This window comes from Bombina bombina, chromosome 4 (assembly GCF_027579735.1).
Source record: "Bombina bombina isolate aBomBom1 chromosome 4, aBomBom1.pri, whole genome shotgun sequence".
NCBI classification, from domain to species: domain Eukaryota; kingdom Metazoa; phylum Chordata; class Amphibia; order Anura; family Bombinatoridae; genus Bombina; species Bombina bombina.
In genome coordinates, this window is record NC_069502.1 from 696,901,111 (window position 1) to 696,915,388 (window position 14,278).

A 14,278-nucleotide genomic window follows, 5' to 3' on the forward strand; every position below is an offset into this window, starting at 1 on the left:
ATGGTAAATTACTAAAGGAAATATTATCTGCATTAACAAGTTTGTCATGACAATTAATACAAACAGCTGGAGGAACAGCTACCAAAAGTTTACAGCAGATACACTTAGCTTTGGTAGTTCCAGCACCAGACAGCGATTTTCCTGAAGTATCTTCTGACTCAGATGCAACGTGAGACATCTTGCAATATGTAAGAGAAAAAACAACATATAAAGCAAAATTGATCAAATTCCTTAAATGACAGTTTCAGGAATGGGAAAAAATGCCAAGGAACAAGCTTCTAGCAACCAGAAGCAAAGAAAAATGAGACTTAAATAATGTGGAGACAAAAGTGACGCCCATATTTTTTTAGCGCCAAATAAGACGCCCACATTATTTGGCGCCTAAATGCTTTTGGCGCCAAAAATGACGCCACGTCCGGAACGCCGACATCTTTGGCGCAAAAGAACGTCAAAAATGACGCAACTTCCGGCGACACGTATGACGCCGGAAACAGAAAAGATTTTTTGCGCCAAAAAAGTCCGCGCCAAGAATGACGCAATAAAATGAAGCATTTTCAGCCCCCGCGAGCCTAACAGCCCACAGGGGAAAAAGACAAATTTTTAAGGTAAGAAAAATAATTGATTCAAGTGCATTATCCCAAATATGAAACTGACTGTCTGAAAATAAGGAATGTTGAACATCCTGAGTCAAGGCAAATAAATGTTTGAATACATATATTTAGAACTTTATAAAAAAAGTGCCCAACCATAGCTTAGAGTGTCACAGAAAATAAGACTTACTTACCCCAGGACACTCATCTACATGTTTGTAGAAAGCCAAACCAGTACTGAAACGAAAATCAGCAGAGGTAATGGTATATATATATATATATATATATATATATAAGAGTATATTGTCGATCTGAAAAGGGAGGTAAGAGATGAATCTCTACGACCGATAACAGAGAACCTATGAAATAGACCCCGTAGAAGGAGATCACTGCATTCAAAATAGGCAATACTCTCCTCACATCCCTCTGACATTCACTGCACGCTGAGAGGAAAACCGGGCTCCAACCTGCTGCGGAGCGCATATCAACGTAGAATCTAGCACAAACTTACTTCACCACCTCCATAGGAGGCAAAGTTTGTAAAACTGATTTGTGGGTGTGGTGAGGGGTGTATTTGTAGGCATTTTGAGGTTTGGGAAACTTTGCCCCTCCTGGTAGGAATGTATATCCCATACGTCACTAGCTCATGGACTCTTGCTAATTACATGAAAGAAAAGTGGTAAAAAGCAAAAACCAAAATAGTGAAAAATCACATATATTCCATTGTTGTGATGTGATGAATCCAAACTTATATAGTGATACAAAACCTTGGAGGTGGTCAAATAAACCTTGGAGGTAATCAAATAAAAATGGTGTTCTGAAATCCTGTGAAAAAAGAAATATACAACATAGAGCAGTAATGTATACAAATAGTCACAGAAATGAAAAGTATCTCACGATATAAGCCAACGCGTTTCTGCCCACTTGCAGGGCCTTTCTCAAGACTGAATATGGTGATGTTAATTGTCCCTTTATATATTTAACATTGGGCTGTTGGCGCCAAAAAACGGGCGAAAAATGCGCCAAAATTTGTCCTCTCATCCGGAATTAAAAAACCGGATGTGCTATTTCTACCTTAAAGTTCATCTATGTTAATTCGATAGTTACTAATAGATAAAATTCTTAATACTAAAATATAGTCCAATATTAGCCCTTCTATGTGGACTTCAATTGTATAATAGCCACTATTGGTAAGAAGTGAGCGCAAATGTTGGTTGGCTCAAAACCGGATGTGGTGCTTTGTTTACTTCCGGTTATCGTCAAAAACCGGAAGTCCTCTCTGGCCGCGAAACCGGAAGTGGCTGGTTTTGTCTATTTCCGGTTTAGCGTATTTCCCACCTGATGTAGTGGGGGAGAAACCATGTAGATGTGCGATATTGGTTAGGGATATATGCTGATAGGTCCTATCGTATATCTAAAATGGAGAGGTAATGGGTTGGAACTTTAAGTTAGAACTGGAAGTTAAAAAGTACGAACATACTAAAAGGAGGCTAAACATTATAAAAAAACTGTATAAAAAATTATGTTAAAGGATTATATTTCAAAAATTATATTTTGTCATTAATTTGGGATATCTTACTATTCAAGTGTTATAATTTCGCTAAGAATGTGGTCTGTTGTGTGGCAGTCTCTATATTATTGAGAATATGGGACCCATCATATGTATAGATTCCAGATTGTTAGACAGAGGTCTGTAGTCTAATTTTGGAGATCAGTTTTACTATACTTCCTACCCATACTTTAAGAAAGGATATATATAAGGATACAAGGGTAATAAATGTAGTTACAAACTGTTAATCTTAGACACTATACTAGAGAATAAAAACATGATTTACTACCTATAGTTGATAAGATTAGGATTCTATCTAGGTTAGCTTTCTAAACTGTTGATTAGATGTCGACTATAATAGAACCTTGTAAGCAAAATCTTACAGCTGTTGAAGGTATTAAATGTTGGTTTGGATATGCTAGTAAATAGGGGTTCGTCTGATATGTTAGTTCTGTAAATTAGTTGGAAACTTTGTGAGGTCTGGATCGATGTTTCTATTTAATGTTTAGTAGGTGTGACAAATCCTCTTTGTTATTGAGACCTTTGGGGTAGAGGCAGTCTAGTTCAAAGATCCATTTAGATTCTGATATTAGTAGTTTCTTGTCGTAGTCGCCCCCCCCCCCTCCAATTTTGTTTTACTAGCTGTATCCCATAGTAACTTAGAAGAAACGATGGTGATCCATCCACCAAGTTAGAGATGATCGAACATTGGGATTTAAGGATATTATTTGTGATATCCTTGTATAATCCCTGCACCACTGGTTCAGCATACAAAGCTGGAGTGGTCTTGTGTGAAAACGAGCAAAAGGGATCGCGTCCGATGCAGCAGTCATGAGACCTAAAATCTCCATGCATAATGCTACCGAAGGGAACGATTGAGACTGAATGCTTCGACAGGCTGAAACCAATTTCAGACGTCTCTTTTCTGTCAGAGACAAAGTCATGGACACTGAATCTATTTGGAAACCTAAAAAGGTTACCCTTGTCTGAGGAATCAAGGAACTCTTTGGTAAATTGATCCTCCAACCATGACTTTGAAGAAACAACACAAGTTGATTCGTATGAGATTCTGCAGAATGTGAAGACTGAGCAAGTACCAAGATATCGTCCAAATAAGGAAATACCGCAATACCCTGTTCTCTGATTACAGAGAGAAGGGCACCGAGAACCTTCGAAAAGATCCTTGGTGCTGTTGCTAGACCAAATGGAAGAGCAATAAACTGGTAATGCTTGTCTAGAAAAGAGAATCTCAGAAACTGATAGTGATCTGGATGAATTGGAATATGCAGGTAGGCATCCTGTAAGTCTATTGTAGACATATAATGCCCTTTCTGAACAAAAGGCAGAATAGTTCTTATAGTCACCATTTTGAATGTTGGTATCCTTACATAACGATTCAATATCTTTAGGTCCAGAACTGGTCTGAAAGAATTCTCTTTCTTTGATACGATGAATAGATTTGAATAAAACCCCAGACCTTGTTCCAGAACTGGAACTGGTATAATTACCCCAGCTAACTCTAGGTCTGAAACACATTTCAGAAACGCCTGAGCCTTCACTGGATTGACTGGAATGCGTGAGAGAAAGAATCTTCTCACAGGCGGTCTTACTTTGAAACCTATTCTGTACCCTTGCGAAACAATGTTCTGAATCCAAAGATTGTGAACCGAATTGATCCAAAACCTCTTTGAAAAATCGTAACCTGCCCCCTACCAGCTAAGCTGGAATGAGGGCCGCACCTTCATGCGGATTTAGGAGCTGGTTTTGACTTTCTAGAAGGCTTGGATTTATTCCAGACTGGATTAGGTTTCCAACCGGAAACTGTTCCTTTAGGGGAAGGATCGGACTTCTGCTCCTTATTCTGACGAAAGGAACGAAAACGATTAGCAGCCCTGTAATTACCTTTAGATTTTTTGCCTTGAGGCAAAAAGGCACCCTTCCCTCCAGTAACAGTTGAAATTATAGAATCCAACTGAGAACCAAACAACTTATTACCTTGGAAAGAGAGAGAAAGCAAAGTTGACTTAGAAGTCATATCTACATTCCAGGATTTAAGCCATAAAGCTCGTCTAGCTAAAATAGCTAAAGACATATACCGGACAACAACTCTAATGTTATCAAAAATGGCATCACAGACAAAGTTATTAGCGTGTTGAAGAAGTTTAACAATGCTGTATGTATTATGATCTGTCACTTGTTGCGCTAAAGCCTCCAACCAGAAAGTTGAAGCTGCTGCAACATCAGCCAAAGAGATAGCAGGTCTTAGTAGATTACCTGAACATAAATAAGCTTTTCTTAAAAAAAGATTAAATTTTCCTATCTAAAGGATCTTTAAACGAAGTGCTATCTGCCGTAGGAATAGCAGTACGTTTGGCAAGAGTAGAGATAGCCCCATCGACTTTAGGGATTTTATCCCAAAACTCCAATCTATCAGATGGCACAGGGTACAATTTCTTAAACCTTGGAGAAGGAGTAAATGAAGTACCCAGACTATCTCATTCCCTAGCAATCACATCTGAGATAGCATCAGGAACTGGAAAAACTTCCGGAATTAACACATGAGGTTTATAAACCGAATTTAAACGTTTAGCAGTTTTAGTATCAAGAGGACTAGACTCCTCCATATCTAAAGCAATCAAAACTTCTTTAAGTAATGAACGAATAAACTCCATCTTAAATAAATATGAAGATTTATCAGTATCAATATCTGAAGTTGAATCTTCTGAACCGGAAAAAAACACATCAGAAACAGATAAGTCAGAATGATGGCGGTCACCTAAAAATTCATCTGAAGTGTGAGAAGTTTTGAAAGACCTTTTACGTTTACTGGAAGGAGGAATAACAGACAGAGCCTTCGTAATAGAATTAGAAACAAATTCTTTAACATTAACAGGAACATCCTGAACAATAGATGTTGAAGGAACAACAACAGGTAAAGGATTATTACTAATGGAAACACAATCTGCATTGGAAAGTTTATCATGACAGCTTTCACAAACCACAGCTGGAGGAACAGTTACCACAAGTTTACAACATATACACTTAACTTTGGTAGAACCAGCATCAGGCAGCGTCTGTCCATTAGTGGATTTAGATCCAGGGTCAGGGTGAGACATCTTGCAATATGTAATAGAAAAACCAACATATAAAGCAAAATTATCAAATTCCTTAAATGACAGTTTCAGGAATGGGAAAGAATGCAAAAAATAAGCTTCTAGAACCAGAAGCAAAGAAAAAGAAATGTTTAAATAATGGGAGTAAAAAAGACGCCCACATTTTTTTGGCGCAAAAAAATGTCTGAATACGCATGCGTAACAGAAAACAACTTCCGGAGTAAATTATGTCACCGGAAATGACAAAATTATTAGCGCCAAAAAAGTTTGCGCCAAAAATGACGTAATAAAAAGAAACATTTTCTGCCCCCGCGAGCCTAACAGCATGCAGGAAAAAATGGTCAAATGAAATTTTTCAAGGTAAGAAAAAATAATTAAATGCATTATCCCAATAATGAATCAAGGCAAATATAAGTTTATAGACATATATTTAGAACTTTACATATAAAGTGCCCAACCATAGCGTAGAGTGTCACAAAAAAAACATAATTTATGCTTACCTGATAAAGTTATTTCTCTTGTAGTGTATCCAGTCCACAGATCATCCATTACTTGTGGGATATTCTCCTTCCCAACAGGAAGTTGCAAGAGGATCACCCACAGCAGAGCTGCTATATAGCTCCTCCCCTCAATGCCATATCCAGTCATACGACCGAAACAAGACGAGAAAGGAGAAACCATAGGGTGCAGGGGTGACTGTAGTTTAATTAAAATTTAGACCTGCCTTAAAAAGGACAGGGCGGGCCGTGGACTGGATACACTACAAGAGAAATAAATTTATCAGGTAAGCATAAATGATGTTTTCTCTTGTTAAGTGTATCCAGTCCACGGATCATCCATTACTTGTGGGATACCAATACCAAAGCTAAAGTACACGGATGATGGGAGGGACAAGGCAGGAACTTAAATGGAAGGAACCAGTGCCTGTAGAACCTTTCTCCCAAAAACAGCCTCCGAAGAAGCAAAAGTGTCAAATTTGTAAAATTTTGAAAAGGTGTGAAGCGAAGACCAAGTCGCAGCCTTGCAAATCTGTTCAACAGAGGTCTCATTTTTAAAGGCCCAGGTGGAAGCCACAGCTCTAGTAGAATGAGCTGTAATCCTTTCAGGGGGCTGCTGTCCAGCAGTCTCATAGGCTAAGCGTATTATGCTCCGAAGCCAAAAGGAGAGAGAGAGGTTGCCGAAGCTTTTTGACCTCTCCTCTGTCCAGAGTAAACGACAAACAGGAAAGATGTTTGACGAAAATCTTTAGTAGCCTGTAAGTAAAACTTCAAGGCACGGACTACGTCCAGATTATGCAAAAGACGTTCCTTCTTTGAAGAAGGATTAGGACACAATGATGGAACAACAATCTCTTGATTGATATTCCTGTTAGAAACCACCTTAGGTAAAAACCCAGGTTTGGTACGCAGAACTACCTTGTCTGAATGAAAAATCAGATAAGGAGAATCACAATGTAAGGCAGATAACTCAGAGACTCTTCGAGCCGAGGAAATAGCCATCAAAAACAGAACTTTCCAAGATAAAAGTTTAATATCAATGGAATGAAGGGGTTCAAACGGATCTCCCTGAAGAACTTTAAGAACCAAGTTTAAGCTCCACGGGGGAGCAACAGTTTTAAACACAGGCTTAATCCTAACCAAAGCCTGACAAAATGCCTGGACGTCTGGAACTTCTGCCAGACGCTTGTGCAAAAGAATAGACAGAGCAGAGATCTGTCCTTTTAAAGAACTAGCTGATAAGCCTTTGTCCAAACCCTCTTGGAGAAAGGACAATATCCTAGGAATCCTAACCTTACTCCATAAGTAACTCTTGGATTCACACCAATAAAGATATTTACGCCATATCTTATGGTAGATTTTCCTGGTGACAGGCTTCCGAGCCTGTATTAAGGTATCAATGACTGACTCGGAGAAGCCACGCCTTGATAGGATCAAGCGTTCAATCTCCATGCAGTCAGTCTCAGAGAAATTAGATTTGGATGATTGAAAGGACCTTGTATTAGAAGGTCCTGCCTCAGAGGCAGAGTCCATGGTGGAAGAGACGACATGTCCACTAGGTCTGCATACCAGCTCCTGCGTGGCCACGCAGGCGCTATCAGAATCACCGATGATCTCTCCTGTTTGATTTTGGCAATCAGTCGAGGGAGCAGAGGAAACGGTGGAAACACATAGGCCAGGTTGAAGAACCAAGGAGCTGTTAGAGCATCTATCAGCGTTGCTCCCGGGTCCCTGGACCTGGATCCGTAACAAGGAAGCTTGGCGTTCTGGCGAGACGCCATGAGATCCAGTTCTGGTTTGCCCCAACGATGGACCAGTTGAGCAAACACCTCCGGATGGAGTTCCCACTCCCCCGGATGAAAAGTCTGACGACTTAGAAAATCCGCCTCCCAGTTCTCTACGCCTGGGATGTGGATCGCTGACAGGTGGCAAGAGTGAGACTCTGCCCAGCGAATTATCTTTGAGACTTCTAACATCGCTAGGGAACTCCTGGTTCCCCCTTGATGGTTGATGTAGCCACAGTCGTAATGTTGTCCGCCTGAAATCTGATGAACCTCAGTGTTGCTAACTGAGGCCAAGCTAGAAGAGCATTGAATATTGCTCTCAACTCCAGAATATTTATTGGGAGGAGTTTCTCCTCCTGAGTCCACGATCCCTGAGCCTTCAGGGAGTTCCAGACTGCGCCCCAACCTAGAAGGCTGGCATCTGTTGTTACAATCGTCCAATCTGGCCTGCGAAAGGTCATACCCTTGGACAGATGGACCCGAGAAAGCCAACAGAGAAGAGAATCTCTGGTCTCTTGATCCAGATTTAGTAGAGGGGACAAATCTGAGTAATCCCCATTCCAACGACTTAGCATGCATAATTGCAGCGGTCTGAGATGCAGGCGAGCAAATGGCACTATGTCCATTGCCGCTACCAATAAGCCGATTACTTCCATGCACTGAGCCACTGACGGGCGTGGAATGGAATGAAGGACACGGCAACATTTAGATGTTTTGATAACCTGGACTCCGTCAGGTAAATTTTCATCTCTACAGAATCTATAAGAGTCCCTAGGAAGGAGACTCTTGCGAGTGGTGATAGAGAACTCTTTTCCACGTTCACATTCCACCCATGCGACCTCAGAAATTCCAGAACTATCTCTGTATGAGACTTGGCAATTTGAAAGCTTGACGCCTGTATCAGGATGTCGTCTAGATACGGAGCCACCGCTATGCCTCGCGATCTTAGAACCGCCAGAAGTGAGCCCAGAACCTTTGTAAAAATTCTTGGGGCAGTGGCCAACCCGAAGGGAAGAGCTACAAATTGGTAATGTCTGTCTAGAAAGGCAAACCTTAGGAACCGATGATGATCTTTGTGAATCTGTATGTGAAGGTAGGCATCCTTTAAGTCCACTGTGGTCATGTACTGACCCTCTTGGATCATGGGTAGGATGGTCCGAATAGTTTCCATTTTGAATGATGGAACTCTGAGGAATTTGTTTAAGATCTTTAGATCCAAGATTGGTCTGAAGGTTCCCTCTTTCTTGGGAACCACAAACAGATTTGAATAAAATCCATGTCCTTGTTCCGTCCGCGGAACTGGATGGATCACTCCCATTACTAGGAGGTCTTGCACACAGCTTAGGAATGCCTCTTTCTTTATCTGGTTTGCTGATAACCTTGAAAGATGAAATCTCCCTTGTGGAGGGGAAGCTTTGAAGTCCAGAAGATATCCCTTAGATATGATCTCCAACGCCCAGGGATCCTGAACATCTCTTGCCCCCGCCTGGGCGAAGAGAGAAAGTCTGCCCCCCACTAGATCCGTTTCCGGATAGGGGGCCGTTCCTTCATGCTGTCTTGGGGGTAGCAGCAGGCTTTCTGGCCTGCTTGCCCTTGTTCCAGGACTGGTTAGGTTTCCAGGCCTGTCTGGAATGAGCAACAGTTCCCTCTTGTTTTGAAGCGGAGGAAGTTGATGCTGCTCCTGCCTTGAAATTTCGAAAGGCACGAAAATTAGACTGCTTGGCCTTTGATTTGGCCCTGTCCTGAGGAAGGGTATGACCCTTGCCTCCAGTAATGTCAGCAATAATTTCCTTCAAGCCAGGCCCGAATAAGGTCTGCCCCTTGAAAGGAATGTTGAGTAATTTAGACTTTGAAGTCACGTCAGCTAACCAGGATTTAAGCCATAGCGCCCTACGCGCCTGGATGGCGAATCCGGAATTCTTAGCCGTTCGTTTAGTCAAATGAACAATGGCATCAGAAACAAATGAGTTAGCTAGCTTAAGCGTTCTAAGCTCGTCAATAATTTCATTCAATGGAGCTGTCTGGATGGCCTCTTCCAGGGCCTCAAACCAGAATGCCGCCGCAGCAGTGACAGGCGCAATGCATGCAAGGGGCTGTAAAATAAAACCTTGTTGAATAAACATTTTCTTAAGGTAACCCTCTAATTTTTTATCCATTGGATCTGAAAAAGCACAACTTCCTCAACCGGGATAGTGGTACGCTTTGCTAAAGTAGAAACTGCTCCCTCCACCTTAGGGACAGTCTGCCATAAGTCCCGTGTAGTGGCGTCTATTGGAAACATTTTTCTAAATATAGGAGGTGGGGAAAAGGGCACACCGGGTCTATCCCACTCCTTGCTAATAATTTCTGTAAGCCTTTTAGGTATAGGAAAAACGTCAGTACACACCGGCACCGCATAGTATCTATCCAGCCTACACAATTTCTCTGGAATTGCAACTGTGTTACAGTCATTCAGAGCAGCCAATACCTCCCCAAGCAATACACGGAGGTTCTCAAGCTTAAATTTAAAATTAGAAATCTCTGAATCAGGTTTCCCCCGAGTCAGAGATGTCACCCACAGACTGAAGCTCTCCGTCCTCATGTTCTGCATACTGTGACGCAGTATCAGACATGGCTCTAACAGCATTTGCGCGCTCTGTATCTCTCCTAACCCCAGAGCTATCACGCTTTCCTCTAAATTCAGGCAATCTAGATAATACCTCTGACAGGGTATTATTCATGATTGCAGCCATGTCCTGCAAGGTAATCGCTATGGGCGTCCCTGATGTAATTGGCGCCATATTAGCATGCGTCCCCTGAGCGGGAGGCGAAGGGTCTGACACGTGGGGAGAGTTAGTCGGCATAACTTCCCCCTCGACAGAACCCTCTGGTGATAATTCTTTTATAGATAAAGACTGATCTTTACTGTTTAAGGTGAAATCAATACATTTAGTACACATTCTCCTATGGGGCTCCACCATGGCTTTCAAACATAGTGAACAAGTAGGTTCCTCTGTGTCAGACATGTTTAAACAGACTAGCAATGAGACTAGCAAGCTTGGAAAACACTTTAAAACAAGTTTACAAGCAATATAAAAAACGTTACTGCGCCTTTAAGAAACACAAATTTTCCCAAATTTTGAAATAACAGTGAAAAAATGCAGTTACACTAACAAAATTTTTACAGTGTATGTAATAAGTTAGCAGAGCATTGCACCCACTTGCAAATGGGTGATTAACCCCTTAATACCAAAAACGGAATAACAAATGACAAAAACGTTTTTTAAACAGTCACAACAACTGCCACAGCTCTACTGTGGCTTTTTACCTCCCTCAATACGACTTTTGAAGCCTTTTGAGCCCTTCAGAGAAGTCCTGGATCATGCAGGAAGAAGCTGGATGTCTGTGTCTGTAATTTTTGCTGTGCAAAAAAAACGCTAAAATAGGCCCCTCCCACTCATATTAGAACAGTGGGAAGCCTCAGGGAACTGTTTCTAGGCAAAATTCAAGCCAGCCATGTGGAAAAAACTAGGCCCCAATAAGTTTTATCACCAAACATATGTAAAAAACGATTAAACATGCCAGCAAATGTTTTAAAATACACTTTTATAAGAGTATGTATCTCTATTAATAAGCCTGATACCAGTCGCTATCACTGCATTTAAGGCTTTACTTACATTACTTCGGTATCAACAGCATTTTCTAGCAAATTCCATCCCTAGAAAAATATTTTAACTGTACATACCTTATTACAGGAAAACCTGCACGCTATTCCCCCTCTGAAGTTATCTCACTCCTCAGAATATGTGAGAACAGCAAAGGATCTTTGTTACTTCTGCTAAGATCATAGAAAATGCAGGCAGATTCTTCTTCTAAATACTGCCTGAGATAAACAGTACACTCCGGTACCATTTAAAAATAAAAAACTTTTGATTGAAAAAAAAACTAAGTCTAAAACACCACAGTCCTCTTACGACCTCCATCTTAGTTGAGAGTTGCAAGAGAATGACTGGGTATGGCAGTGAGGGGAGGAGCTATATATCAGCTCTGCTGTGGGTGATCCTCTTGCAACTTCCTGTTGGGAAGGAGAATATCCCACAAGTAATGGATGATCCGTGGACTGGATACACTTAACAAGAGAAATAAGACTTGCTTACCCCAGGACACTCCTCTACATATAGCAGATAGCCAAACCAGTACTGAAACGAGAATCAGTAGAGGTAATGGTATATAAGAGTATATCAACGATCTGAAAAGGGAGGTAGGAGAAGAAATCTCTACGACCGATAACAGAGAACCTATGAAATAGATCCCCTAGAGGTAGACCATTGTATTCAAATAGGCAATACTCTCTTCACGTCTCTCTGACATTCGCTGCACTTTGAGAGGAAAACCGGGCTTCAACCTGTTGCGAAACGCATATCAACGAAGAATCTTAAGCACAAACTTACTTCACCACCTCCACGGGAGGCAAAGTTTGTAAAACTGAATTGTGGGTGTGGTGAGGGGTGTATTTATAGGCATTTTAAGGTTTGGGAAACTTTGCCCCTCCTGGTAGGAATGTATATCCCATACGTCACTAGCTCATGGACTCTTGCTAATTACATGAAAGAAACATACTTACCTGAAGACAACCATCAACATATAGCAGATAGCCAAACCAGTACTGAAACGGTTATCAGTAGAGGTAAAGGAATATGAGAGTATATCGTCGATCTGAAAAGGGAGGTAGGAGATGAATCTCTACGACCGATAACAGAGAACCTATGAAATAGATCCCCGTGAGGAAAACCATTGTATTCAATAGGTGATACTCCCTTCACATCTCTCTGACATTCACTGTACTCTGAGAGGAAACGGGCTTCAAAAAAGCTGAGAAGCGCATATCAACGTAGAAATCTTAGCACAAACTTATTTCACCACCTCCATAGGAGGCAAAGTTTGTCAAACTGAATTGTGGGTGTGGTGAGGGGTGTATTTATAGGCATTTTGAGGTTTGGGAAACTTTGCCCCTCCTGGTAGGATTGTATATCCCATACGTCACTAGCTCATGGACTCTTGCCAATTACATAAAGAAATACAATTATAATTAAAACATGGTACAATATAAATAAAAAATAAAATAAAATACAGCAAGCCGTAGGGCATTACTGTATATACTGTAGCAGGTCATACAGCATGTAATGTAAACATTTTGCTTGCTGTTTTAGAATAACTCTACTCTATATTGCAATTTTCTTCACTGGATAATATATATGGAAAAAAGATTTGAAAGGAAGAGTATCAAAATAGGTATATTTTTTGACACTACTAGTTATAATATAGTCTTAAATATAAAAGAACAATAAAAATAGTTATGTATAAAAAAAAAAAAAAAAGAAATAAAAAGAGAATTCCTAGTAAAATGTATGCCCATTCTTTTGTTATACAAAAGTGACACTACAAAAATTAACTGGATTATGTGTTTAAAAAGTATATGGAAAATTAACTAAACTGATTAAAGCACATTAATCGATCATGGTCTGCATATTACACTTTTTAATGCAATAAAATCAAGTACTTAATCACTATTTAAATAAGAGTAGACATTTAAGAAAACAAGTGAATTAATTTGATGGTGCTTACCCGAAGATCTCCAGTGCCTGGAAAGTATTCTCCATATTTGTGGAATGACACAGTCATAACACGGTCAGTGGTATAAAATGCCTCTTCAACACCATCCCCATGATGAATATCAATATCTATGTACAACACCCTCTGGTGGTATCTAAATCAATAAATAAGATTAGTTATCTGTCAGTTACGGAATATTCTAATTATTTCAATTTTTTTATGAAAAACATATGTAGATTCCTTGCACTAGATACTTGTTCTGCTATTATCTGAAAACTAGACTTTTAATTTTATTAGTGCCCATTAGTTACATAAGGCATGCACGTATATATGGCATCACAGAGCTTAGTCTTGTTTCATTACTCACATGTTAATGATGATGAGAAAAGATTTTTGTTATGCATTTGATTTTTCATTGACTATAACCTCTGTGTTCCTCCTGGATATGATTATGTTTTATTATGCTAAATTTCAATAGAATAAAAAACAAACCAAAACATAAAATATCCGAAAAACTTACTTTAAAAGTTCAAGGATTGCCAGCACAATGTCATTCACATAACAAAATCCAGATGCTTCTGACTTTTTAGCATGATGAAGACCACCAGCCCAGTTCACTGCCATATCTGTCTGTTGGCGATTTAGTTTTACAGCACCAGCTTAATTGAAGGGAAAAATACACATAAAAAAGGTGTCCAACATGTTGACAAAGACTCTTATGCGTTATAAACACATAGTAAAGTAACTGACCTTCAGGAAAAGTAATATCAAATAAGCAAATAAACACATATAATCAATATAATCAATTACCCTAAATAGGAACCCATGGAGATAATGTAACTTAGCACTAGCTTTTATTATGTGAATAAAAGTTATAACAATCTTACGTGCTACATTCTAGAGCTAGATTTTTCTTATACACTTTTTCAGAAATTGTCAATGTATAAATTATATATATATATATATATATATATATATATATTCTTTAAAACTAGGAGAATATAGAGATAAGCAAATCTATATAATTAAAAAAAAACACACGCAAAAAAAAACACACGCAAAAAAAACACAGTATACATTTCCCAAAAAAAGCATAAAAGGATGGTCTTTATTAATCTGGGATAAAACCACTCATGATCTGATAGTTGGAGTT

General features: G+C 39.7%; 1 protein-coding gene across 1 annotated transcript in view; it reads right to left on the minus strand.

Moving 5' to 3' along the window:
• Window positions 1-14,278, minus strand: part of HDAC2 (histone deacetylase 2) — a gene marked incomplete in the record, with an annotated part of 356,906 nt that overhangs the window by 248,771 nt on the left and 93,857 nt on the right. The window contains 2 exon segments of the mRNA XM_053710876.1: window positions 13,138-13,279; window positions 13,646-13,784. Of these exon segments, the coding sequence (XP_053566851.1) occupies window positions 13,138-13,279; window positions 13,646-13,784 (281 nt within the window).